Source organism: Dipodomys spectabilis, unplaced genomic scaffold (genome assembly GCF_019054845.1).
Source record: "Dipodomys spectabilis isolate Male_0828 unplaced genomic scaffold, ASM1905484v1 ptg000125l, whole genome shotgun sequence".
Classification (NCBI taxonomy): Eukaryota; Metazoa; Chordata; class Mammalia; order Rodentia; family Heteromyidae; genus Dipodomys; species Dipodomys spectabilis.
The window spans coordinates 16,410,742-16,438,356 of record NW_024870802.1 but is presented as its reverse complement, the minus strand read 5'-3'; the positions used below and the strand labels follow the sequence as shown (position 1 = coordinate 16,438,356).

At 39.0% G+C, this 27,615-nt stretch overlaps 1 protein-coding gene across 2 annotated transcripts; it reads left to right on the top strand.

Moving 5' to 3' along the window:
* Positions 1-841: 841 nt before the first annotated feature.
* On the top strand, positions 842-24,164 carry Cc2d2b (coiled-coil and C2 domain containing 2B). 2 transcript variants are annotated; one of them, XM_042689619.1, is made up of 10 exons: positions 842-862; positions 6,188-6,286; positions 7,777-7,974; positions 9,230-9,319; positions 11,289-11,402; positions 13,512-13,646; positions 13,995-14,117; positions 19,527-19,585; positions 21,537-21,714; positions 23,976-24,164. In XM_042689619.1, exons 1-10 carry the CDS (start codon positions 842-844, stop codon positions 24,162-24,164), a joined length of 1,206 nt encoding a protein of 401 aa, XP_042545553.1. The 2 variants fall into 2 exon arrangements, with proteins under 2 accessions (XP_042545553.1, XP_042545554.1); XM_042689620.1 differs by lacking the exons at positions 19,527-19,585; positions 21,537-21,714.
* The last annotated feature ends 3,451 nt before the right edge of the window (positions 24,165-27,615 follow it).

Below are 27,615 nucleotides of genomic sequence, written 5' to 3'. Positions count from 1 at the left end.
AAATAAACAAAAAAAGATAACATAGACTTGAGTGGATTAAGGTATATACTAGATTGACATGCTCAAAATTATCTTAAGGATTACATTTGCTCTTTCTCCTACTGGTGGTGTTGTGAATACGCATTGCCTCCCCTGCCTGCCTTAGGCTCTTATAGGAAAGTAAGCTTATTTTATCATTTGAAAACATGTCATCCTCAAATTAAAATTATTCTCCACAGTCAACCAGGATCATATCTTTTCAAAATAAAAACTTTCAAAATTCAAGCCCCTAGTAGTTGTTTTTTTTTAATATACAATGCATTATCAGTATCTGTTGTTACCCTACAGAACAGTAGCATGCCATAATTTCTTGCTCTTATCTAACTGTAACTTAGTCTACATTGACCCACTTCTCCCCTTCCCCTTCTCCTCTTCCTCTGGTAACCACCATTCTAATCTCAACTTCTATGAAGTCAACTATTTTAGATCCCACATATGAGTAAAATCAAGTGGTACTTGTCTTTTTGTGCCTTGCTTATTTCATATTAGATAGAAGCATATTGTTGCATTTTTGAATCTTCATCTTAAAAGAGATAAGAGGTAAATTATAAAGCACATGCTAATAAAAAAGGAGCAGTCAGTCTTCAAAGGACATAGCTTTCTCTAAGTTTATACTTTTTAAAAGAAAATAGTACAAATAACCTCTCCTTTGCGAATAATTCTCTTATGAAATAAATGGCTTTTGAAAAAAAATTAAGCACTTAAATGTGTTTTTATTATTTGCAGCTCACCAGGACATGATTATAGCCTCTCGGGCTTATCTAAAATAAAAGAGAACATACATATCAACATTTTTGATGAAATGATGATTGAAAAACATGAGGTAAAGTAGAATAAACACAATAATCAATGTTGAAATAATTCTAAGAAGATAAAACAGTGAAATCTAGGAACATATTTATAAATTTGCTTCTAAATTCAGTATCTATATTCATTTTTTTCTAAGAAGGATTTGAGTCAACTTAGAATAAAACCAGACCCAAGTCTCTCTAAAAATAAGAGATTATAAACCATATATAAGAAGAAGAAGAATAAATCATATAAAAAATTTAGAAGTAGATTTTTGCTTCATGATAGTAAAGACAGAAAGATAAAATGAGCTATACATTTCTCATTATCAAAGAAGTCACTTCTAATAAACTAATTAAAATGCTGTTATATTTTTCTGTAATTTTTACAGTCACTGAATGTCTTCTCCATACAGTGGTGAAAGTCCTAACACAATGCCTACCACTAATGCCTAGCAAGCTTGGAGATAAATGTTAATGTAACTCCATTTTGAATTTGACACTAAGAATAGGAAGAAGCATGTCCATTGTACCTACTCTCTATGGTAGATAAATATTAAAGGTTTTCTTTTTGTTTGTTTGTTTGTTTGTTTTGGCCGGTCATGGGGCCTGAACTCTGAGCCTGGGCACTGTCCCTCAGCTCTTCAGCTCAAGGCTAGTGCTCTACCACTCAAGCCATAGCGCCATTTCTGGCTTTTTCTGCTTATGTGGTGCTGAGGAATCGAACCCAGGGCCTCATGCATGCAAGGCAAGCACTCTACCTCTGAGCCACCTTCCCAACCCATATTAAAGGTTTTCATATAAATGTTTACCAAATTATATGACAATGTTACTAGAATAAGGCCTAACTGCTCACTACTTGAAAACCAATATTAAGGAGATGAAAATTGGTAGGAAGGTTTAAGGAAGGGCTGAAGAAAGCAAAGGGGCCATCATACTCAGTTCCATCCTGGGGTACTGATGTGCAAAGAGCTTTTAGAAGGAGGGAAAGGAATATAATGGAACAATCAGCAGACAGACTATATGCTGGGTGGGATCTTTGTTGCCCAAGGAGTATGTCTGCTTTTCTCTGGAACATCCCAATAGACCTTGACCTACTGGGCTAGCTCCTATTGCTCCTTTTAAACAGGCATACTTATTTTTGCAAGTTAAAACTTAACAGATGTTTGTATGCTTTGTGTTAGTTGATGCATAGAACTCAAGAATATGAATAAACATTACAAAAATCATCAGATGGGAAGCGGCACTGTGACTCAAAGTGGTAGAGCACTAGCCTTGATCAAAAGAGCTCAGACTCAGAGCCCAGATATGAGTTCAGGCCCCACAAAGGACAAAAAAAAAAAAAAAAAAATTAAAAAATTAAAAAATCAGATGTTCTGACTTCTATAAATCTAAAGAAATAATATTTAGCATCTTACCATTTATGATGCTTCAGAATCTAGAATTCTGGGGAAAAGGGAAGGGAGAATTAAACCTTACCAGTGGAGAGAGATGGAGTGGCAAAAAAAAATTACAGAAGGGGAAGTAAAAATAACTCTGTCAAGGACAATTCACCATAAAAGTGACAACTGTTAAAGCAATACCTGAAAGGATTACGGATTCAGGTCAAAGAAAATGAATGAAACCTGAACTTTCCCCTTTTTTTCAGGAGAGAATACACTTAAATTGGAATTAAGGTTGTGGCTCAAGAGGTAGAGTGCTTGGCTAGCATGCATAAGGCCTTAGGTTCAATATCTAAAACTGGAAAAAAAATTAACGTTTGATAGGCTGAAGTAAATGAATTTGTCAAGATGGAAGAGAGGAGATGCAAAGGTTTGTTAGGGTGCCATTAAAGGAGAAAAGATGAGCAGTTAGACAAGGGAACATAGTACTGACACAAGACTAAATGTAGGCTTACACCTTGTGTCAGTTTTCCCTTTGTCATCTCCATCCCTCTTTCTTACTGTAATCAATTATAATCAATCCCCAAAGTAGCAATAAGTGAACCACAATATAGGGAGGGATGACTATCTTAAACTCTGCTACTTTGCAGATTTTTCACCTGTCCATGCTGGTCTCTGAAACATAAAGGGATTGCTGTACTTTTTACTTTTCACAAATCTCCCTCCACCCTTTTATTTTCTTTCTTGTGCCAACCCTGGGATTTGAACTTGAAGCCTAAGCAGTCCTTGAGCTTTTGTGCTTAAGGCTAGTATTCTGTTCTTGAACCGCAGCTAGGAATCCACTTTGTTTTGTTTTGTTTTGTTTTGTTGGTTTTTTGTAGTTAATTGGAGATAAATAGTTTCACAGACTTATCTACCTGGATTGACTTTGAACCACAATCCCCAAATCTCAGCCTTCAGGAGTAGCTAGGATTACAGGTGTGAGCCAGTGTGCCTAGGGACATAGAGGCTATATTTAACACTGGGATAGAAGAGCTGGACTAAACTCCCATTGGATCTTGTATAGCAGATCTGAGAGACTTTCAAACTTGGAGACTAAGTTAACTGAAACTAACATAAACTTCTGCTAGTCACAAAAAGAACTGGAATGAATTCAGTACTAGGGTGATGGTTTCAAAACTTAACATAAAGAAAAATAACAACAAAAATGAAGGATGGGCCATGGGAGGGAAGAAGGGAGGGGAAGAAGAGAAACTATTTTTCAATATTTTAATTTATTAGCTTATAATTTTCAATACTTTTGACCTGCTCTTAGTTAATTTCTTATCATTTCTGACTTTATCCAAGTGTAGCTTTCTAGTTTTCATGTTTTTTTTTTTTCTGACTTAATTTGGAAGCATTAAGCCAAAACTCTAGGCCAAGGAGTTCTGAAATAAAAGGGTTTATTATTGAGCCATTAAAGACGCTAGTCTGAAAGAACAAGTTCCTGAAGCTACCAGCAGCAAAGCTATATAGCAATTGGAGATATATCTACTATACTTATAACCAAAAGCATTTCTTTTGTTTTTTTGTTTTGTTTTTGGGTCCGGTCATGGGGCCTGAACTCTGGGCCTGGGCGCTGTCCCTTAGCTCTTCAGCTCAAGGCTAGCGCTCTACCACTTGAGCCACAGCGCCACTTCCGGCTTTTTTCTTTTTGCTTATGTGGTGCTGAGGAATCGAACCCAGGGCCTCAGGCATGCAAGGCAAGCGCTCTACCACTGAGCCACCTTCCCAGCCCCCAAAAGCATTTCTTTAATGAAAAGTTGGATTAGGAAAGCATAAATTGTTTATACTGAATCTGGATTAGGCATAGATAAGAAGGAAGAATTACACAAAAGGGAAATCTTAGAAAACAGTGCCTAAGAAGAAGAAATTGTTGCTTCTGGATTGGTTGTAGTTGTAAACAGGATGTAAACAGCCACCCAGGGGGCCTTGATCAGAGTGAAGATCTTAATGTATGTTCAATAACAGTCAAACAGCCTTTTGTTTCTATTCAGCCTTTGGATTAACTGTTGAGCTTCCTTCAGTTCTCCTTGCATCCTCCAGTCCCTGAAATTTAGGGCATCTCATAGTTTTTCTCTTTTTTGTGCTGATCCTGGGACTTAGACCTGGGTCTGGGTGCTTTCCCTAAGCTTCTTTTGCTTAAGGCTAACACTCTATCACTTGAGCCACAGTGTCATTTCTAGCTTTTTCTGAGTAGTTTATTGGAGATGAGAGTCTCATGGCCTTTCCTGTCCAGCTGGCTTCAAACTGTGGTCATCAGATCTCAGCCTCCTGAGTAGCTAGAATTATAAGTGTGAGCCACCAACACCCAGCTGATTTTCCTGTTTTTTAAAGAGCTATTAAATTGTTTTTACCCTTCACTCTGTTTTCTAATTCATTTATTTCTGCTTGTATTTTTACTTTCTTCTTTCCAGTATTCTTGGGACTGTGATTTCTGTCCTTAGTTTGGTTAAATATGCTGAATGCCTAGTTGTTGAATATCTTATCCTCTTAAAAGAAATAAACAGCTGGGTGTTGGTGGCTCATGCCTGTAATACTAGCTACTTCAGGAGGCTGAGAGCGTGGTTCAAAGCCAGCCCGGGCAGGAAAGGCTGTGAGACTCCAATAAACCGTAAGTGGCGCTATGGCTCAAGTGGTAGAGCGCTCGCCTTGAGCTAAAGAGCACAGGGACAGCACCCAAGCCCAGAGTTCAAGCCCCATGAATGACAAAAAAAAAATTCTCTAAGACTCTGAGCTTTGCTTTAAAATCATCTTAGACTAAATTATTTATCTTTAATTATCTGTATTTTTATTATTTTTCCTGTAATTTTATTATATATTCTTCTTAGATTTAAAGATTTTGAATATTAAAGCCAGGTGTGGTGATACACGCTTGTAATCTCAGTTATGAAGGAGGTAGGAGGCTCCAGGCAGATGCCAAATCTTACTTCAAAAAAACAAAAAACAGCCAGACATTGGTGGCTCATGCCTGTAATCCTAGCTACTCAGGAGGCTGAGATCTGAGGACCAAGGTTCAAAGTCAGCCTGGGCAGGAAAGTCTGTGAGATACTTAATCTCCAATTAATCACCAGAAAATGGAAGTAGTGTTGTGGCTCAAAGTGGTAGAGTGCTAACCTTGAGCAAAAGATCTCAGGGACAGCTTTAGACCCTGAGTTCAAGACCCACAACTGACAAAAAAAAAAAAAAGAAAAGAAAAAGACAGGCACCAGTGGCTCTTCCCTGCTATCTGTCATCCTAGCTACTCTAGAGACATTGCCCAAACTCCCTGTACTTCTGACCTTTGGTTGATGAAATATAAGCTGCTAAAAGTGAAGAGCAGCATAGGCTACTGCCAAATAGGAGATGTGGTAAGTGATGGTAAATGTTAGTCCTTGTGTGTCTTTTTCCTGCTGCCACTACATATATTTCCTCTAACCTAAAAATACCGTTAAGGGAGAATTAGTTAGCAATAATCAGTGCATGTTTAAAGTAATTTGACAAGTTTTTCTTAAATTAGCAACAATGCACTTTTACTTTTCCAAAGCTGTAATTTGACAAGTGTTGACATATGTATATACCCATGAAAGTATTGTCACATTGTAGTTAATGAATGTATCTATTACAATCAAAAGCTTTCTCCTGTCTAGTTGTCATATCTCTCCCTTTTCCTTTCTGCCTCCCATTCCATCTGTTCTCTGTCACTATTGTTTGTATAGTCTAGAAATTTATAAAAGTGCAGTCATTACTTTGTGTACATATGAATCAAAACATCACATTGTAACTTACAAGAATATATAGATATATGAGCCCAAAGCAGAAAAGAGGAATTCTTTGACATTTGAGAGGCCTTGGTTTTGGTACCCAGCACCAGTGGGTAGAGAGAATGATTTAAGTACTTACCTGCGAATTCATGAAACTACTAGAAAATTTAGTTTCATAAATAACTTATTTTAATAGGATCACTGTCTGGAGAGCTGTAGCAATCACTCATACATGAAAAAGAATTGGCTTGGTTCCATCATGTTCCCTTTCTCTGCTCTTCTACAACAATCTGAGGTAATAGTCAATGGTTCTTTGCTAGTCTTAATAGGATTTGACTTCTGACTAATGAATTTTCTGTTGTCTTGGATTCAGATTCTATGATTAGCAAGTTGAAGGGGGGGGGTCTGGTCGTGGGGCCTGAACTCTGGGCCTGGGCGCTGTCCCTCAGCTCTTCAGCTCAAGGCTAGCGTCACTTCCAGCTTTTTTCTTTTTGCTTATGTGGTGCTGAGGAATCGAACCCAGGGCCTCGAGCATGCAAGGCAAGCGCTCTACCACTGAGCCACCTTCCCAGCCCATGTTTGAATCTTTTGACTGTCTCTAGAACAAGAGAATACTCAAATTTACTTATTGTACCATGATAGTGTTTACTGAGAGAGAACAGGAGAGCTACCCTTAAATCTTAAAGCAACATCCTTGGTTATATATAACATCTTATAAAGATAAGACCAGATTTATGAAACCTTCAGATTACTGGTGTTGCTTTGTCCCAAGAGTTTCAGCTTGTCAACACTGATATCAATAGTAGTAATATTGATGATTAGAACTTGTCTCTGTGAGACCCTCAGAAGATTCTACCATTGGATTATGTGGCAAGAATATGCCTGTATAACTAGCAAAATATGTTTTTATTGTCAAGGTGATATACAGAGGGGTTACAGTTACATAAGTAAGGTAATAAGTATATTCTTGTCAAACTTGTTACCCCCTGACAAAATATTTTTTTAAAAAAACAGCTTGATTCTATTTTAGGTTCTGTTACAAATTTACTGAGGGATCTTAGGTAAGGTACTTGAATATTTGAGTTCATGCTGAGTAAGGAAGATTTGAAGAATCAGAAATGAATTTTTTTATCCCAATGGAATTTACAATCTATAGGGAAAAAAATAACACTTTAGAGCAATGTACTACTGCTGTTGAGACCTTACAGGGGGTCCATAACAGTAAGAGGGTTTTACTTTTCTTGGGCCACAGAGGGAATGGGAAGGTGGCAAGATTGCCTATTGAGCATACTAAGGAACCGATCATCTAGGGCAAGTACATATTAGTGGGAGTCCAAGTACACGTGTGAACCTGTTCCTTCTTACAGAAAGGCTCAGCTGGGTTATAGTATATTTGACCGATGTTGCTTTTCCATCACGTATAATTTACTAAATTGATATATTCCTTCAGATTAGTGGAACATTTCAAGTGGCCATTCCACCAGTTTTGCTTGGGTATACTTGGAGTAAGACGTATATACCTCCTAAAGAAGATTGCAGTGGGCAGAATTTAAAAGAAAGTACCTTCTTAAATATTTTTGCAACCATTGAACCTCAGATATATGTCACCTATAATCTAACACTAAATAAGGTAAGTTTTATATTAAATTATTTTTAAACAAGTCATCAAAGAAGTATAAATTATTTTAAAACTAACAGTTTCAAAGCTGGCAAAAATAGATTTCCTTGACATTTCTCTGGGGGCACAATATAGAACAATGTCAAATACTTTAAATTTGATTCTAGTTTTCAGATCAGATGGATGTTTTGCACAGAGCAGAGATTTTTAAAAAGAACTGTAAGACAGCATTTCCCAACCGAAGAATCATAACTACTGTTTTTAATGATGAAGGGATACAGATCTTAGTAACAAGATATATCAAGGCATTAAATCCACCTCAACAACTTCTGGATATATTTCTTCATGACTCTAATGCAACACTTGTAAGTTACAAGTATTTGTAATAGTTTCATTGTGGTTAAAATATATCTGTAAGGAATCATATCTACCTTTTGTTTATTTGGGATCAATCTAGTCAATTGGCTGTCCTCAGAATAATTATATTATTGTAAAACTATAAAGTTCCCTTAGCTGTACTCTTTAAACTAAAATCAAAAGTCCTAATCAATGATTTCCCATCATTGGTTTCTTCTTCCTTATGTGTACTAACACCTAATATCCCAAGAGACAACAATGATCTCAGATTTATTTCAGTGATTACCTTTATCTTTAAAAAAAAAAAAATCCCAGCTCCTTTGCTGCTTGTTAAGGATTGTGATATATATTATATATGCTAATATATGTATATATACAATATAGCATATATTTAACCGGGTAGAAGGTCAAAATAGTGCATAATAGTAGCTCTAATACATCAATTAAAATGCTAATGAGTTATCTGTGTTAACTTACTATCTACAATATTTGTGTCCTATCCTCCTTTCTTATGTTTGAGTCCTTGTCTACAGCACTTGAGGAGGAAAATGTTCATATTACAATTTCTGTTGTTTGAGAACATAGGCTGTATCTCTATGTCCCTTTACAGCAGCTTATAATGAAAAGAATTCTAGCTGGGCGCCGATGGCTCATGCCTGTAATCCTAGCTACTCAGGAGGCTGAGATCTGAGAATCGCGGTTCAAAGCCAGCCCAGGCAAGAAAATCCTTGAGACTCTTATCTCGAATTAACCACCAGAAAACCAGAAGTGGTGCTGTAGCTCAAGTGATAGAGCACTTGCCTTGAGCTTAAGAGCTGAGGGACAGCTGAGGGACAGCGTCCAAGCCCAGAGTGCAAGCCCCATGACCAACACAAAAAAAAAAGAAAAAGAAAAAGAATTCTGAAAGATTTTAAACCTAAAAACAAATCAAATTTTTACAATTCTGCTACAGTTTTCTACCTTTTAAAGCAATTATAAAGTACATGTTTAAAGTTGATGTATTTTGGGAATATTTGTTTTAATAATTTATAACACAATATACTGGTTAACATGAACTCTCTGGAGTCAGACCATCTGGGCCAGTCCCCAGAGACCACATTAGTGGTGAGTGACTCTGGTCAAATCTTAACTCTGTTCTTTCTGTAAAAGTAGAACAATAGTTGCTACTTTATAGCTTTTAGTACATACTAAATGAAAAAATGCTTGTAAAACACTCTATTTTAATGTTGGACATTCAATAAATGTTAGTTAATATTATTCTAGGATCTCATTGCACGGTTTGTATCTCTGATTCCGTTTATGCCTGATACATCAGATGAAAATGATTGTTTGGATATATGGATGACCTCAGAGGTAATAAATTACATTTTATAGTTGAAACATATGTTACTTCTTACTTGTGAAGCACTATATATGTATTTATGTAGTACTTTATTTTGTGAAATGTAAAAATATTTGATAATTTTATGTATTATTTTCAGCTCTTTTGGTATTGGTGGAAATAATTCATTAAAACAAAAATTATTTTCAATATTCCAAGTGGTAACTCATGAATACTTTGATTCAATGGGAGTTTCAGGAGCATAATATTATGGTATTCTCCAGAGAGCAGTATGACTTGTCACTGTGGAACTGGCCAGAATCTGACACCTTAGCCAAAAACCATCACTTCCCAAAGGCTTTTCCTACTTTCCCCTCATCTGAAGCAAAGGGCTCATACAGCAGTGCTTTTCCTTAGTACTGGGATAAAGTTATCTATAGACTGGTTGCCAAATAAAACACAGTATACAGTACTTAGAACATACTTATTTGTCTGAAATTCAAGTTTAACTGGATATATATATGTATATATTTATATATATAAATGAAATCTTATAACCTAGTTGTAGCACTTCTTCCATTCCACCTTAAATTATATTTAGTTGATTATATATAGACTCTATACTTACATCTTGTATACACATACCCTGTTGTGATATTTCCCTTGAAGGCAGATGAAAACTTATTTCTTATTTATTTTATGTTTAAATCTATTCAGTAGCAAGTATTCAATAAATTTTCACCTGGAAAATACAAATAGGATGGGAGCCTAAGAGGGGGGACATTTTCATTTAGAACTGATAGCCCTGGCTTGTACTTATCTAGATTTTTTTTTTGAAATATTGAAGTTTGAACCCAAGGCTTTGCACTTGCTAGGCAAGAGCTCTACTACTTACCCACACATCCAGTCCAACTTGTCTAGAATGTTTTGAGGGGCTGGATTTGAGCTAAAATGGATTTAAAGATCAGAGTTTACCTAATAATAAGTCACCTGCCCTGTCTCCTGCTAAGTGGGACAAATAGTTTTATTCCATAATCCAGAGATTCGAAGCTGTAGAACTCAAAAAGGTATTATTTGGTCTAAACTCCCCTTCTGAGATTCTTTAAACAGAATGAGTCCAAGGATATTATGATATTGAAGAAATTTGTAAGAAGCTGAGCTAAAAATAAAATAGTTCAGACATACTTTCCCCCAAACTACACACACACACACACACACACACACACACACACACACACACACACACACACACACACAAGAGCTAGCACTGCAAGTATGAATGAACCACCATACTTGGTGCTTTTCTTTTCTTTTTTTTCCATGTGGAGGTTTGAACTTAGAGCCTCATTCCCTACCACTTGAGCCACTACCAACACCACTGTGCCAGCACTGGAAATATGTTCAACAGAAGCCAGAAATCTAGCAGGGTTTTGTTTGTGTTATTGTTGCTGTTGTTTACATACCTGTAAACTAGAACTAGGTGATAGGTCACAAAGATTGCCACTTCTGCACCCTTCTCTCATGCTAAACAGCCTTACCAGGCACCTGGTATTTGATTATTTGTATGCAGATCATGAGTTCAGTTTATTCAATTGAAGCTTCAATTATTCTTCCTGATTAGACTCCAATTCAGATCTCCTCTTCTCTCGAATTGAGTACTGTGTTGAGGACAGAAGGTAGTTCCACTGCCCGAAGTGTCACTTTTCCAAAATGTTATGTGTTTTTATGTACCAGTCTGTATGCCCCTTGGTTTCCAGACACTTATTTCCTAAGCAACTGGATATAATTGTCTTCTTGCTATATCCTTATAAAGTATCCCATAATAAAGATGTCTTATATCCTAACAAAGCCATAGTTTTCTGCTTTGTTGTTATCTTAACCACCTGATAAAAACAAGAGTGTTTGGAAGAGAGTATAAGGATATTGAACTCATTGGATGCTTGCATTACTCCATCTCCTTTTCCCCTTTAAAAATATTCTTTTCCTTTTGTTTTGCACTAGCGTTGCATCAATTTGGCAATTGGAAATAGGGAAGAACACGCTATCCTTCTCTGTAATTTCTTTCTATATTTTGGAAAGGAGGCATTGGTCCTCCTGGGAACCTCAGTTTTAGAAGTAAGTACTGGAATAATGTGAGCAAAACTAAACCAGATTTCAACTGTAAAAGCCTTAGGCCCCAAACTTCTGTTTTTTTTTTCACAAAGCTCCTTAGGGAAGTTCATGGTCAGACCATTAATAGTTAACAGAATAGTGTTGACTCATCAAAAGTTATACAATACAGGGGAAAATTTTGGGCTTTGTTCTTTATAAAACAGCACTTAAAGCACTGGTGCTATTGTGGGATTACCAAGAATATCAAATTACCTAGCATGCATAAGATACAGCATCTCTTCTGCAAGTAAGCAATGCATGGTGGGAGAAGAGGGTGTAGCATTAGTAATGGTGTATAGTAGCTATGTTAGTTACAGTGAAGTTGTGGTGGCTGTTACCTTCCAGCATCACTACCACCATCATTTTGTTTCTAATATTCTAATTTAAGATCTTTAATCAACACTTCTCGTTTTCCATTTATTGGGCTTTAATCTTGTAAGAGTAAGTCAAAACCACGTGTTTTACCTAAATGAAAACCTTACAACTGATTATATGTACTTCTGAATTCATACCTCCAATAAATAATGTCCTTTCTGTAATATTTCTAGCCCCGTCAGAAATATATTAACTAAGTATCACCAATTCAACTTTCTGTATGGTTTTTTGGTATAACCAGTATAGTCTGTTGGCATTTTATATTTATATTTCTGCATTCCATTGGCATAGCTTATTATTTCTGTGTCAAGTGAGTTAATTTTTTTAAATGCCTATGGTTGCTGGGTCGCAGTGGCTCATGCCTGTAATACTAGCTACTCAGGAGGCTGAGATCTGAGGATCATGGTTCAAAGCCAGCCCGGGCAGGAAAGTCTATGAAACTCTTATCCCTACTAAACCACCAGAAAACTGGAAGTGGTGCTGTAGCTTAAGTGGCAGAGCACTCACTTTGAGCTCAAGAGCTGAGGTACAGCGCCCAGGCCAAGTTCAAGCCCCATGACTGACAAAAAAAAAAAAAGCCTAGGTTAACTCCAGATAAAATGCCATGTAAATATTTGCCATATTTGTAAGTATCACTCAGGTGTAGTATATATTTCAGCAAATATATGGCATTTGTAATGATTCCATTAGAGACAGACATACAGCTATACAAGACTCAGCTGTGTAGTTGAGGTGAAGCTTCCTCTTTACTAGACAGAAGACAAACACAGTAATAAAGAGTAAGAACTTCAAAGCTAAGAAGCCAAAGCTACAAAGTAATGTTTGAGGCACAGTTAATAGGCTTAAAACACATCAGGTGCCACCTTCTGGCCCTATGATCTCAGCTGTGTTTGCTCCTCCAAGCCCCAGTCATGGCCTCACAGAATGGAATCATGCTACTATCTGTCGTCCTAGACAAGGCCTTTAACCTTTGATCTGAAGAGTAAGTATAGTAATCATTCCAGCTTTACATGATTGAAATCAAACTTAAGTGAGAAAATCAGTGTGAATTCTTAACCCAGGACCTGTCAAATATACCCAATAAATGTTTAATATTCTTATTGCTTTCTTTGCTACAAAAGTTTTGCACTACAAAAGTAGATGTTGAACAAGATAATAGTGACATAATTACTTTATATTCTTCCAGTGGCTTCCTATATACTTTTCTATATACTTTTCTCTAATTCCAAATCTGATTCTTGAATTTAATTTAGTGGCTTTTTAGGTTCTTTAATGTTTCTAACAGAGCCTTAAGCCAGTTTCTACTCCTAGTCCTAATGTATATTAAATCCAAAATAGTGCTATTGTACATAGCACCTTTGTGTGAATTTGACAAAATGCTTCTACCTCTGAATACTTTAGTACTGTCTGTTGGGAAGTTTTCGTAACAGACTTACTTTGCTAGAATAACAAAATCGCAATCAGAGCACACCTTGCAAGACTGCACAGTGTGGCACTGGCTCATACATTATCTCATCTGAATCCCTGCTAACCTGGCCCAGATGATTTCCAGACCTTGGAGTTGTATTTTCGTTCTTGCTTTCCTTTTCAAAAAAAAGTAAGTCTTAAAAAACTTTAAAAAGTATAATCATTACATTATAGTTCCTATATAATGAAGTTAAACATCAAAAATGACCTTAAACCTTTTTCTTTATACAGGGACATGTGGCTTATGTATTAACTCAAGAAACTGATGAGTATTTGCTTTGGAATCCATCAACTGGGCAATGTCATAAGCAGCTTGATCCATTTTGTACCTTACAGAGTGTGGATTGCTTGTTCAATGATAAGAATGTAAATATATGAGAAACAATCTTATTTTGAAACACCACCTTAAGTCCCCCAGGCGACACATCAGAATCACTTGAGAACTTTAGAGGCAGAGGTGTTCAATATGTCCCTGGCATACAAGGATTAAGCATTTTGATTCTTGAAGTTCTTCCAGGAGAGTCCATAGAACCTTTAAGGTTGAGAATCAATAAGACAGACCTAAGATCACAAAACTCTGTAATCTCTTCATCTTCTGCCTCAAACTCTGTTTTTGCCATTCCGTTGGGCAGTAAGACTGTAATTTTGCTCCATCCTTACCAGACATGAACCTTGTGTTGGACCTACACTGACTTTATATTAATGTTTTAATAGGTTTGGTTTAATATTCAACATAATAATGCACCAATGGCTGTACATTTTGACTATTCAAAAGAAATTTTCTGGAAACAGTTGCTTCCAAAAAACTTTCAAGGAACAAAAGCACAGAGTGTACAGGTAAAATGTCATTTTTCAAGTGTGTCTGTATACAGCTACCATTTGGTCTAATATTTATTGCTTATAACAGCTTCTGTTATGATTTATAGTTGATAATTTATCAAATTATTTAGTAGTGGTCATAAAAAGTAGTTTTCCCTGCCACCCAGCCTGTGTTAAGTTACTTTAGCTCCTTCTTCCACAGAAGAGTTGGGGGAAAAATGTGTTATCTAAAATGTGAATTTAGACTTTAAAATAGAATTTAAATTTTTTTTCTACATAAAACAGCACAAAGATCTGGATATTAGTAGCTTACACCTATAATCCTAGCTACTTAGGAGGCTGAGATCTGAGGATCATGGTTCAAAGCCAGCCCAGGCAGGAAAGTCCGTGAGACTCTTATCTCCAGTAAACCACTAGAAAACTGGAAGTGGTGCTATGGCTCAAGCAGTAGAGTGCTCACTTTGATCTGAAGAGCACAGGGACAGAGTTCAAGTCCCACAACCAACAAAAAAAAAAATACTTAAAGAACTTCAATGGAGGGCTGGGAAGGTGGCTCAATGGTAGAGCGCTTGCCTTGCGTGCCTGAGGCCCTGGGTTCGACTCCTCAGCACCACAGAAGCAAAAAGAAAAAAGCCAGAAGTGGCGCTGTGGCTCAAGTGGTACAGTGCTAGCCTTGAGCTGAAGAGCTGAAGGACAGCGCCCAGGCCCAGAGTTCAGGCCCCACGACTGGACCCAAAAACAACAACAAAAAAAAACAAAAGAACTTCAATGGAAGCTGTTGGCAAATAGGGGGATAGAGGGGAAAGAAAGAGAAATAAAACTGTTAGGGGAAGGTTATTAGCAGGAAGAGCAGGCTAAGTAGGCGGATGAAAGAGGTTGAATACAATGGAAATAGATTATTTGTATCTATAAAAATAGAACAAAGAAACCTTGAGAAGAGAGGAAGAGGGAAAGTAATAGAGGGAGTGAGATTGATTGGAATACATTATAAACATGTGGAAAGATAACAATGAAATTCTCCTCCCCTATAACCAATGTAAGCTTATAAAAATTTTCATCATAAAGCATAGGATATAATACTAGCAATAATTAACTCTGACCTTGTTCTACAGTTATGGTGATGATGAAGTATAAAAATTGAGTGGTAGAGTGCTTGCTTAGCATGTATGAAGTCCTGGATTTGATTCCTTAGTACCACATACACAGAAAAAGCCGAAAGTGGTGCTGTGGCTCAGGTGCCAGCCTTGAACAAGAAGAAGCTAAGGGACAGTGCCCAGGTCCTGAGTTCAAGCTCCAGGGCTGGCACCAAACTTATCTGGGCACCAAACCAGGGTAGTTTTCTCATTGAATAGAAACAGGACAGACATAGCAGTGAGTGAGACTGAAGTGAGAATGACAGCAAGGTCTGCGAATGCTTCAGAAAGTCCAGGAGCCAGAACATACATCACTTTTTGAAGCCGGGGACTATAATGGGGCTTCTATCCCCTACTTTTGAAAGAAGATAGGAAGGAGAGCCCTTGGACACTCATTGCTTTCTTGGGACTTAGGAGACAGGACGTTAGGAGCTGACCTAATGCCTAAATGGCCAGGAGATCTGTGTCACTTTGGGAATTACTCACAATACCATGTCTATGGCTGCTTCTGGATTGAAAGCCATAATGTGGTAGAGTGCAGGCAACTGCGAAGTCCACATATTTGAAGCTAAAAGCCCAGGGTGGAAGAGAAGAAGTGAGGAAAGAGAGAAATAAATAGAAAATCAGACAAAGAACAATTCATAGAAGCAAAAACGCAAATGTTTAACCTCACAATGAGGGAAATATAATTGAAAACAATGAAACACCATTTCACACTCATAGAATTGGCAAAAAGGTGTGTTCCTACCCTATATTGTCAGAGGCAGAGGAAGGATGGGAGTGTAAATTACTAAGCACTGTAGAAAGTGATATATGGAAAAGTTGGAGATGCTCAACCTTCAATAAACTAATTCAAGTGCCTAGGCATATTCCCAGAGTAACATGAGCAAGAAGACAAGTATAACCATGTTCATTGTAAAACTGCTTGAAATTGCGAGAGATTGGAAACAATACATTCATGGAAAATTGGTATGTAAGTTGTGAAGTACCCATAAAACAAAATTTTCTATAGCAGTATAAAAACATGTTTTCAATGTATGTAATAGTTCTTGACTAAATTCTTCTGAGGATAGAACCCACACATCAGTAGGTTTTCAAGCTCCTTGTATGATTTCAGTGTGCAGTTGAAAACCACTGTTGAAAACCACTGAACTAGAGCCATGCATACCAATAAGAATGAATATACAAAAAATAATGTTAAATAAAATAAATATGTGAAATTATACATGTAAAACATAACCATTTATATGAAGTTTGAAACTCTGTGTGCCTCTTTGTGTGTGTGTGCACATGCACGCTTGCACACGCACTTATAATGGCATTTATGGGAATGGTAAATACCAAATTCAGATTAGGAGTTACCTTTGAAAAGAGGAAAAAAAGAATGAAATCAGAAAGCAGTTAAAGCTGTCTATATTGTCTCACCTCTTTTCTAAAAATTTTCTAAAAATTCTCAGCTACTCAGAAGTAACAGATTGGAAGGATTATGATTCAAGGTCAGCTTTAACTACCTTCAACAAGGTAGTAAGACTCCACTCAGCTAACAAGCTGAGAGTGACAGCATACATCTGTAATTTTAGTTACGTAGTAAGTAAGGAAAATCACAAGCTTAAGGCTGGCCCTGAACAAGCGCATAAGATCCTATCTGAAAACAAACAAACAAAAGCTGAGGCATGACTCAAGCGGTTGAGTACCCACCTAGCAAACTGAGGCCCTAAGTTCAAACCCCAGTACCACTAAAAATAAATGTAGAACGCAGTGTTTAGATATAATAGGTGATGTCCATTACATTATTCTCTATGTTTGTCTGTAACCTGAAGGCACTTCACAATATCAAAAAGAATTCATAGTAGTTATGGAAGGAATCTTAAAAAGTACCAAAGTAGATACAGCAAAGAGTTTGTTTCCACTTCAATGGTTTTTTTTTCTACTAAGAAGTAACTACTATTCATTCAATTTCTTGTCCATGCTCCTAAACATTATCAATGAAGAGCAAGCATTTATATATTTTTATATTTCCTGCTTGAAACATTTTAAACAAAAGGAAACATGCTTATCTCTCCTGAGCAAACAGCATTTACAGCCCTTAGCTCATGCTTTGCTTTTCTCATCCCACATCTGTGGTTGAAACATTGCTGCCTCCTCAGAAGAGAACAATTTAAAGATGAAGTTTGTGTTTGCTTAGTGCACAGTTATTCTTGTTCATTCAGGCTAAACTTATTGATCTCATGCTGTGAGCCAGTGCTTTTTTGTAGGTGTAGCCAGCACAAGGAGAAAGTCATATCTGGGTTTTTGGAACTTAGGTTCCAAAGGAGGAAACAGAAAAAAAATCAGTGATTGAAATGAGAGTGCTATTACTGAAGAAAAGAATGAGCTTTAGGAACACACTGCAGTTGGACCTAAGGGAGGGAGTGGCAGGGGCTTCTAGGAAAAGTAGCCCCTCATTGAGTGAGGAACTCATACAGATAAAAAGAAAGAGAGTGAAAGGGAAGAGAATGGCCCAAGCAGACACTGGAAACAGAAGATCGGAGGATCTGCAGTGGCAAGATGTGTTTAAGTTGCTGATAGACCAGGTTGACCGCACCCAGGGAGTAAGCAAGGATGAACAGTGTCCTGGGAAGGGTTTGGGACTTCATCCACAGGTTAGTCTCACACCAACATCATTAAGGGCTACCATGACCAAATTTGGATTATGTGTGTGTGTGTGTGTGTGTGTGTGTGTATGTTTGTGTGTGTATATATGTGTATGTGTGTGTGTGTGTACCTGTGCATGTGTGCATGTGTGTGTACCAATACTGGGACCTGAACTTAGGGTCTAGGTCCTGTCCTTATTGGTCCAGGGACAATGCTCTTACCACTTGAGCAACAGCTCCACTTCCAGCTTTTTTTTGTCGGTCCACCATGGGGCTTGAACTCTGGGCTTGGGCACTGTCCCTCAGCTCTTCAGCTCAAGGCAAGTGCTCTACCACTTGAGCCACAGTGCCACTTCCAGTTTCTAGTGGTTTACTGGAGATAAGAGTCTCACAGACTTTCTTGCCCAGGCTGGCTTTGAACCATGATCCTCAGATCTCAGCCTCCTGAGTATATAGGATTACAGGCGTGAGCCACCGATGCCCAGCTTACTACTTCCAGCTTTTTTTGTGGTTAATTGGAGATAAGAATCTCACAAACTTTCCTGATTTTATTTTAAAAGCCTCTCTGACTGAGGGTAGAAACTAACCTTCTGCCAAGTTGCATCTATAAGTAAGAAATGTATTGCTGTGTGTGATTTGTATCTCTGGTGATTTCTTTCCTGTGGGTAATGGCTCTAGATCTCTTGCCCTGACACATTCATGGCAGAATAAACCACTATCTAGAGTGAACAGTGTTCCACACGATTGAGAATGGAAGTCTCAGTGTGCTTTCTGAGCATGCAGCCATCCAGGCTGGGGCTAATAGGAAACCCTCTTAAAATTTTGAGGGACATGTTCTCCTGGGAAGACTTTTTTTCCAGAAAAGTAAGACAAACATTCCATAAACAGTAAGTTTATGTTGATTTAGTAAAGTCAACATACCCAGGACTCATTTTCAAGCCTGAAAGTGCTAGCTAGTGCCTTGTAGGGATAGAGGATAGACAGTACTCAATGAAACCAGTCTGAGAACTCGGTCTACCCATTCTGTCTGGGAGAAGTGCTGGCTCCTGGAGTTGATACTTCTCTTGTCTCCTGTTATGCTCTGCCACATTCTGAAGTGCAGAAACACCAACACCCTGGGCCTAAAGCTGTTCTCTAATCTAGAGAATTTGCCAACAATAACAGGCATCAGAATCACCCTGGGGGACTTGTTTAGAAGGTGGGAGTAGGAGGATCATGGTTCAAGTCCAACCTGTGCAAAAAGTTAGGGAGACTCCATCTCAGCAAGCAAGCTAGATATGATGGTTACACCTGTCATCACAGTTAGGTGGGAGGCAGAGATAAGAGGCTGGCCCTGGGCAAAAACACTAAACTCTTCTATTTGGAAAAAAAATCAAAAATGAAAAAGGGTTGTAGTGTGACTCAGCTGTTAGATCTCCTGCCTGACAATCAAGAGGCCTTGAGTTTAAACCCCAGGAGAGAGAGAATGAGAGAAGGTGTATGTGGGGGAGGGGGAGGGGTAGAAGAGATCACGCAAGCAGTGATCTCCATTTTACCTGGGAGTTTGCGTCTGTGCCTTGAGAGAATGGCCTGGGTCCCTCAATCCTAGACCTCAAGAGTGACTGTGATCTAAAAATGGCATCTCTAGAATCTTTCCTAACTTTCAGATGTCTTCATTTTAGCCTGAGGAACTAATTTACTCTGATACTAACAAAAACATGGTAGAAGACCTAAGGAACAGGTAAAGTATTCTTTTTGTGAATCTCTTGTTCAGTCTCCTTTCAGTCTTGTAACTCAGGCTTCCAAAATACCCATTAGGTTCAGCAGTACAAGTATGGAAAGGAAGATTGCAGTGGTTAGCTCAATTGAACCATCTGTCTCTTGGTACAAACTTTGAAAAGGACCCCCCCACCACCATCCAAGGGCACCCCCCTGAAAGGACACTCTAAAGTTACCTCTGGGTAGGTCGTTGGGAAAATAGAGGAGAACAGAAAAGGAATAGTCCAGACTCAATCCTCAACAGGAGAGGACTGTTTATTGAGGAACATGGATTTGGAGGTTGTGCAAGGGACTGGATTTTGGAGTGTGCTTATATAGGGCTTAACAAGGAAACAGAGAATAAAAAATGGGCTATGATCACCTTGGGATCTAGGGTGATGTCTTTGGCCAGGCCCATACTGGAAGCTAGGTTGTGGGGGTTATTGTCAAGGTCAGAATGACCTGCCTGATGACAAGCACCTGAGCACATACCTGTGCTTTGCTTGACACAAGGGAATAAGGCAGGACTCAATCCTTCATAGGTAGTGATTGGAAATTTCTCAAGATAGATGCCTGTTAAGCCTTGTGAGTGATCATGGCAATATAGTAGCTAAAATTTCCTGAAAGTATGTGCCACAGAGGCATGGTTAAAAACCTCCCACCCAGGTGGGTGCCAGCAATATTGTCACTTCTGGGGGTGTCCCATATCCCCAAATACATACACTCAGTGCCTTAATCTCAAGCTCAAATGGTCACAGACTTTGTAGTAGGCCTCCTTCCACTCCCAAAGAGAATCTTCTGGGTCTGACTGCCTGTGGCAACTCATGTTTACACAGATGGCCAGCATGTCCCCTCCCCCACAGCCCCACTCCTTACTTTCCAAGTCTTCACCAAAAGAGAGAGAGAGAGAGAGAAGAAATGCAATAAGAAAATTGTCGCCAATTTCTGGTTTTCATCAGAATTGCTTCTAGAACTATTTAAAAATACCATTCCATACTGGGTGCTTATGGCTCATGAAATTAATCCTAGCTACACAGGAGACTGAGACCTGGAAGACAGCAGCACAAAGCCAATCTAGCCAGAAAAGTCTGCTAGAATCCATCTCCAACTAACCAGCAAAAATGCCAGATGAGAGGTGGCTCAAATGATAAGTGTTAGTCATGAGCAAACCCCCCCCCCAAAAAGTACAAAGTCCTGAATTCAAGTCCTAGTACCAGCACATACTCACACATGCACATGCACACACAAGAGACAGACAGACAGACAAGACACTTGGGGGGCGGAGGGAGGGAGAGAAGGGGTGCCAGATAAAAGCTTAAAGTCACGCAGAAATCTTCAAGGCATGCATGACCTGGCTGCCTTATTACTTCTCTGACTTTATTTCTTCTATTTTTCTCCTAATTACTCAAGAGGTAGAGTTTAGGAGGATCCTAATTTGAAGCCAGCCCAGACAAAAAAAAAGTTTATGAGACCCTCATCTCAATTAATAAAAAAATGGGTGGGTGTGGTGGTGCATGTCTATGATCTGAACTATATGGGAAGTGTGAATAGGAGTATCATGTTCTAACCAGCCTGGACATAAAAGTAAAATCTTATTTGAAAAGTAAGGAAAGTAAAAGGCCTGGGAATATAGGCCAAGGTGTCAATCATCTGCCTAGCCCTGAATTTAAAGTCAAATAAATAAATATACCCAGCTGGTATCTGCTTACATGCAGGAAGGCAGAAAGGGATGTGCTTTAGAGACTCAGGGAAGCCTTGTCTTCTTGAGCCTGCATCTCCCTGACTTGATTAATGTGAATGGTGGCAGACAACTGTTACTACAGTGTGTTATTTCCTCCTAAGTCTAAGAAGCATTGTTACACTTGAAGTGACAAAACATCACATTTACTAAGTGAGTTGCAATTTGTCACAACATCTTTGCATTCTCACCTTAGGATTGAAAGAACTCTAAAATGCAAAATGATGGAATGGCGTCCTAAATACCCAACACGTTGGAACCGACAATGTATTTCTATTTTGCGCCAAATCCTTCCAAAGTTGGAACTTGGCACAGGAAGTTTTGTTGCATCTGAAAAAGAGAGTGAATTTGAAAGATTGCTGCAATTTTATTGGGTTTGTATTTGATTAATATTTTTTTTTTAAATAAGAGACCAGGACTCAAGCCCAGTATCTGACATTTGCTTTCGCTCACTGGCTGCCATTCTATGATCTGAGCCACGCCTCCAACCCCATGATTGATATATTAATAACATTTGTTTTTATCAGTGTTGTAAATTGGTAACTGAGAGCAATCTAAAACATCTCTGAAATCTTTTTCTCTTGATTCTGGAGGATAGATTCTTTAGCATTAAGTTTCATTTACTTATAGGTCAAATACTTGCACGTGTAGCAAGCAGCTATCTATGATTAGGACCACATTACATGACATTTTCTTGGAACCAATTGTATGTTCTATGATGTATGAGCTACAGACTTTGGAAAGAGACGGAGATGCCTAGAAGGAAACCAACCTGCAATGGAAAAAATGAAAAATGGTCTCTAGAAATAGATTGGATTCTCTGTTCTTGGTTCTGGGCAAGAGGTGTCCAGGCAGGCTCCAAAATCTTCCATATGCAAATAATTCTCAATTTGTGCATTTGACACCACTCTCTTATCTCCCCTCTGATAGTCAACAGCCCAGTGACATCTTGGATAATAAAAAGCATCTCAAATTCAGCAAGGCCATAAACAAATATGGTGGGCAGTTGATATTTTGTTGGGTTCTTCCTTTTTTTCTCCTATCACACCCCCAATACCAAGCATCATTTTACCTCTCATTCCCTAGTAACTGTGCCAGTGCAGTTTTAAAAACGAAGTCAGATTTCCAAGAGTGAGACTCCTCTCCACCGTCCAGTAGGATAGCCATCTCCTAGTGGAGCTCTCTGAGAAGAGGAGATTAGGGTTCTGTTGGGAGTTCAGTGCTTTCATTACCATGGAAGAATCTGAAGACACCATTTATTTATTTTGGGGGGGGAGGGGCCAATCGTGGGGCCTGAACTCTAGGTCTGGGCGCTGTCCCTCAGCTCTTCAGCTCAAGGCTAGCGCTCTACCACTTTGAGCCACAGTGCCACTTCCGGCTTTTTTCTTTTTGCTTTTGTGGTACTGAGGAACCGAACCCAGGGCCTCCTCATGCATGCAAGGCAAGCGCTCTACCACTGAGCCACCTTCCCAGCCCTGAAGACAGCATTTATAAATAAGGAAGAAGTTGTTTGTTTATTTTGGTTTTGTTTGTTAATAGAATCTTGGGGTAGACAGATAAGAAAAACAAATATAAGTCATGGTGTTGAATATGGAGTTCCTATGTAAAGTTATCTGACTATTAATACATAATTGACAATAATAAACCTAGACTGAGTCCTGTAGCCTGTGTTCAAATCCTGCTTTAACTAATCAATAGCTTTGACCTGGGGTAAGTTATCCAACTGCTGTATACCTTCTATTTCACTGAATAACAAGGATAAAATAATGATCTATTTTGTGATTATGGTGAGGATTAGGTGAGTTAATACTGCAGTCTAGTCTGTGCTCACTATTGTTTTCACTCTGCTCCAGGCATTGTGCTAGGTACTGGAGTTAAGACAGTAAACGAGATGAGACAATCTCATGCATTCACAGAGATGATGAGATAGTGAGATCAGAAAACTGTTATATTGTTTTTTCTTTTTGTTGGTCGTGGGGGTTGAACTCTGGACTTGGGCACTGTCCCTGCACTCGTCAGTGCAAGGCGAGTGCTCTACCACTGAGCCACTGTGTCAGTTCTGGATTTCTAGTGGTTTATTGGAGGTAAGAGTCTCACAGAGTTTCCTGCCTGGGCTTGGCTTTGAACTGTGATCCTCAGATCTCAGGCTTGTGGGTAGCTAGGATTACAGGCGTTAGCCACCGGCACCCGGCTATTATAAAGTATTTTTAAGTAAGCTAGAGAAAGGATAGCACAGTCCTCAAAGGATAGTACAGAACATGTACACAGATTTAGGAATCAGAAAATCCTCCTTAATATAAATAAGCTAAAGTTTACAAAAGGCTTATGACTGTTGTCGGTGTATTACTAAATCATTTTCCACATTGTTAATGTTCCACAGTCCCTTAATCAATCATATAATAGTTGTTTAATAAATATAAACCAGATTATTAAGAGCTTAATTCATAGGGTTGTTTGAAGATTATGTGTGTATGTGAACATATAGCGATCTACCCAGAACATTACCAACATCCACAAAAGTAATTGTTTTAGGACTACCATTTCTTAAGGCTCTTTGTGATCTTTTTGCATGTAGCAGTTCCAGAGTACTTTGAGATTGTAAGGTGGCTTTATGTGTTGTCTGTCCTTGATCCAGGTCACAGGATTTCCCATCCAGATGCCCTACACTGATACACAGTCAATTATTGATGCTGTGTATCAAACTGGAATTCACTCTTCTGAATTTCCCCAGACAGAATTTGCCTTAGCTGTGTACATTCACCCATACCCAAACAACATATTATCTGTGTGGGTCTATTTGGCTTCCTTAGCCCGACATCAGTGAAGAGGAAGAAAAGACTGTATGTACTACAGGCCGCTAGAACAGAAGCTTATCCTCAAGTCCAAGAGCTGGGCCCAGGCTCAGAGGATGAGTCTAGATGACAACTCTTAAGAGGAACCCTTCAGGCATTCTGGCGGTTTAATGTCTTTAGCTACAAGTCTTACTTTGGAAAAGCAGCAAATCTGGCCTGTCCCACTAAGGCTAGTTAGTGATTGTCAAATTGTGGACCTCATGCTACCTCCATCAAGAAAATCTGCAGAGTGCAACCAAAAATGCCGAGTCCCCAACGCCACCCAGGACCTGGAGCACAATCCAAAACCTGCATCATTTCCAACATGTCCTCAATGTTCTGATGCACTGTTGAGTAAGAACCCAGCCTAACAAATGTTGTCATTACCAGTGAGGCTGGTGTTAGGCCTAACCAGAAAAAAATGGTCTCTGGCCCTGTGCTCTTCCTTGGTGCACACAGGGCCCCTTCCCTAGAAGTTCCCACCCTGTGTTAGTAACCCAGGTAGCTGATATACCTGGGGGCAAGTGGGAGGTGCCCCAGGCTCTGAGGTCATCTCTGTGGCCACACCTCCTCCACATGCTCTCCCTACATAAGTCAATCTCCATCATTAATTCCCTTCTTTGTTTCCCTTCCTTCCTTCCTTTTGCCTTTCCCCCATTTTCTCCTACCCCTTTCCCTTCCCCTGCATCGCCTGCATGCCCTGCACACTCCATCTGGTGCAGGCCAACAAGAAGTATGCTCCCCTTCCCCCTCCCCCCAATAAACTTCTCTGCCTGAACCACATGGCGGTCTCCTTCTGGCGAACCTTACAACTGGTAAAGCTACATGTGACATAGGTTCCGGTTCAGTTTCAGTTCAGGGTTACTCAACTGGAGACCTAAAGTTAGTGTACCTCCTAAGAGAAGGCCATTCTACCAGTAATATTTCACTAGAAAACAGTATCTACTGTGGTGGGTTGATGGCTGAGGTCAGCTTACTTAAAATAGACTGACCAGAAATCCTTAGTGCCCTTCATACTTGGAAGGAATCCCCAGGAAATTCTATCTAATCTCTCCTGACTGTGGGAAGTGGAGGAAATGGTCTTAAAAATCTCCCTCTTGGGGCTGGGAAGGTGGCTCAGTGGTAGAGTGTTTGCCTTGTATGCATGAGGCCCTGGGTTCAATTCCTCAGCACCATATAAGCAGAAAAAGCCAGAAGTGGTGCTGTGACCCAAGTGGTAGAGTGCTCACCTTGTATTGAAGAGCTGGGACAGCGCCCAGAGTTCAGGCCCCACGACTAGCCCCCTCCTCACCCCCAAAAAAATCTCCCTTTTTCCTTAGTGAGCAGCCTTCATAACTTTCCTGCCACTTTTTTGCTGTCTTCATTTTCCAACAGTTGTTCAATTAACCTCATTAGATCTTAGGAGCTGCTCAAAGAGTGGAATCAAAGCAATACCTCTCTTCTATTTAGTTGTTCTGTGCCTCATTGAAAAGTGAGTATTTACACAATTTACTTGAGTGTGATATTACAAAATATTTTTTTAATATCATCAAAGTTTTATGTGAGGTAAAGGTGAAAGATAAATCCACTGCTCCCATTGCTAGAGAACTGGACCATCTTAGCTCACTCTCATAGAGAGCAAAGAACCCCAAATTCATCCACAGGGAGCCCTCCCCTCCAGCGTAAATGGAAATATGGGTAAAAATCTTGATTGTGTATGTCTTCTTCTGTCATGCATATGAAAACTGACCAGGATTTTTGTTTTTATTTGAATATTTGTATTTAAATGTTGTGTGAGCTGTTATTAAACAAGTTTTCCACTTAGATTGAGGTTACACAGAATGGTGCTTATGGAAAGATGTGGTTGCCAAAGAATTCCTCGTTTCTATGGAACTTTGAAAGCTTACATGGCTTTTGCACTGGTTGTTTATGGTTTTAGAATTGAAAGGCAACTTTTAAGAGTGGCAGTCACTGGCAATTATGAAGGATTTCTCTTTATTATATGCCTTTTTTTTACAGTGTATTACTTTTCAATTACTTTTCCTGAAAATTGTGCAATTTTGTGTGACATTTTTCTATTCAAATTTAAAATGATTTTAAATGGAATGTATATTAAATTTTTTTAAGATACTACACAAATAATTACAGACTATCCATTGGTGCCAAACACTTCAGTATGGAAAATAGTAAGAAGACAAAGTACCTACTGAAGTAAAGCTGACAGTCTTCAGAGAAATACACTGTAGCAAAGAAACCAAAAGTATGAGAGAAAACTAGGTATGATTGATGGGAATCTTCCTTTCATCTGCTTGATCTTTCACAGTGATGAATGCCATAAAAGATTCAAATGGGATAGTAGAGGACCCAGAGGAGAAGGAGTGGTCAGGAAACACTATCTCTAATGAGATAGTGTTTGAGCTTTTAAAAAAATGATTGATTATTTAGAACTGCATAACAGCAATATCTATCCAGATGAGGCATGTGGTCTAGTGCAGTGACTAGCTTGTTTGCTGTCCTAAGTGCACTAGTTTTTTTGTTGTTGTTTTGTTTTTAAACCAGGGCTGAGAGCCGAACCCACGGCCTTGGGCGCGTCAGGTGGGTGCCCTTCCGCTGGGCTAAACCCCCAGCCCCAAAGTGCACTAGTTTTTACCCAACTTTCTGAATGAAGCACGTCTGAAGAGGCCTCTGTCTCCTCACTTAGTAGCTCTCAAGGGTCCTGCAAGTGTAGGAATCCCTCAAAGAGCTCGTTGATACAGATTTCTGGGTCCCACTCCCAGAGTCTCTGATTTAATGGGTCTGAATTGGAGCCCAATAAGGTGCATTTTTTAAGTTCCCAGGTGATGTTGAGACTGCTGATGTAGAGAGAACCATGACTCTAGCCTCATCACCATTTTCATAACCATAAAATGCAGAAAAGGAAAGAGAGAAGGTGCCAGCTGTTTGGTTTGGTTTGCAATACGATTGAACCAGAGCCTTATGCTTGCTAGGCCAGCATTTTACCTCTAAAGCTATACCCCCTGTCCTTTTGTTTTGAGCTTATTTTTCAGGTATGGTCTTACACTTTTCCTCAAGTGGGCCTTGAATCACAACCCTCCTGGTTGTGGCTAGGATTAGAGGCATGTACCACTACACCATACCAGACTACTACTTCTTCTATTTCCTTCTCCTCCTCCTCCTCCTCCTTCTCTTTCTCCTCCACACCACCAGGGTATTTTTTTTTCTTTTTTCTTTCTTTCTTTCTTTTTCTTCAACAACAACCTTTTCAGGAAGCCACACCCAGTAACTTCCACTTATATCCCACCAAAGAGAACTACATCACTCCAGACCACAGGGAAGCTGGGAGATCAAGTGTTTAAGAGGATATCGTTCTCCTAAATAAAAGCAATGTTGAGTTGGTAAAGAGGAATGGGGAAGTAGTTGTTGGGTAGGCAAGTCACAGCATCTGTCCCAGAGGAGACAAAGCCA

Excerpts from the sequence above, each read along its gene's own strand:
- Cc2d2b (XM_042689619.1), top strand. The coding sequence starts at position 842 with ATGATGATTGAAAAACATGAG. Across the intron at positions 9,320-11,288 it reads ATATATGGATGACCTCAGAG|CGTTGCATCAATTTGGCAAT; the intron begins GTAATAAATTAC and ends GTTTTGCACTAG. Across the intron at positions 13,647-13,994 it reads GCTTGTTCAATGATAAGAAT|GTTTGGTTTAATATTCAACA; the intron begins GTAAATATATGA and ends ATGTTTTAATAG.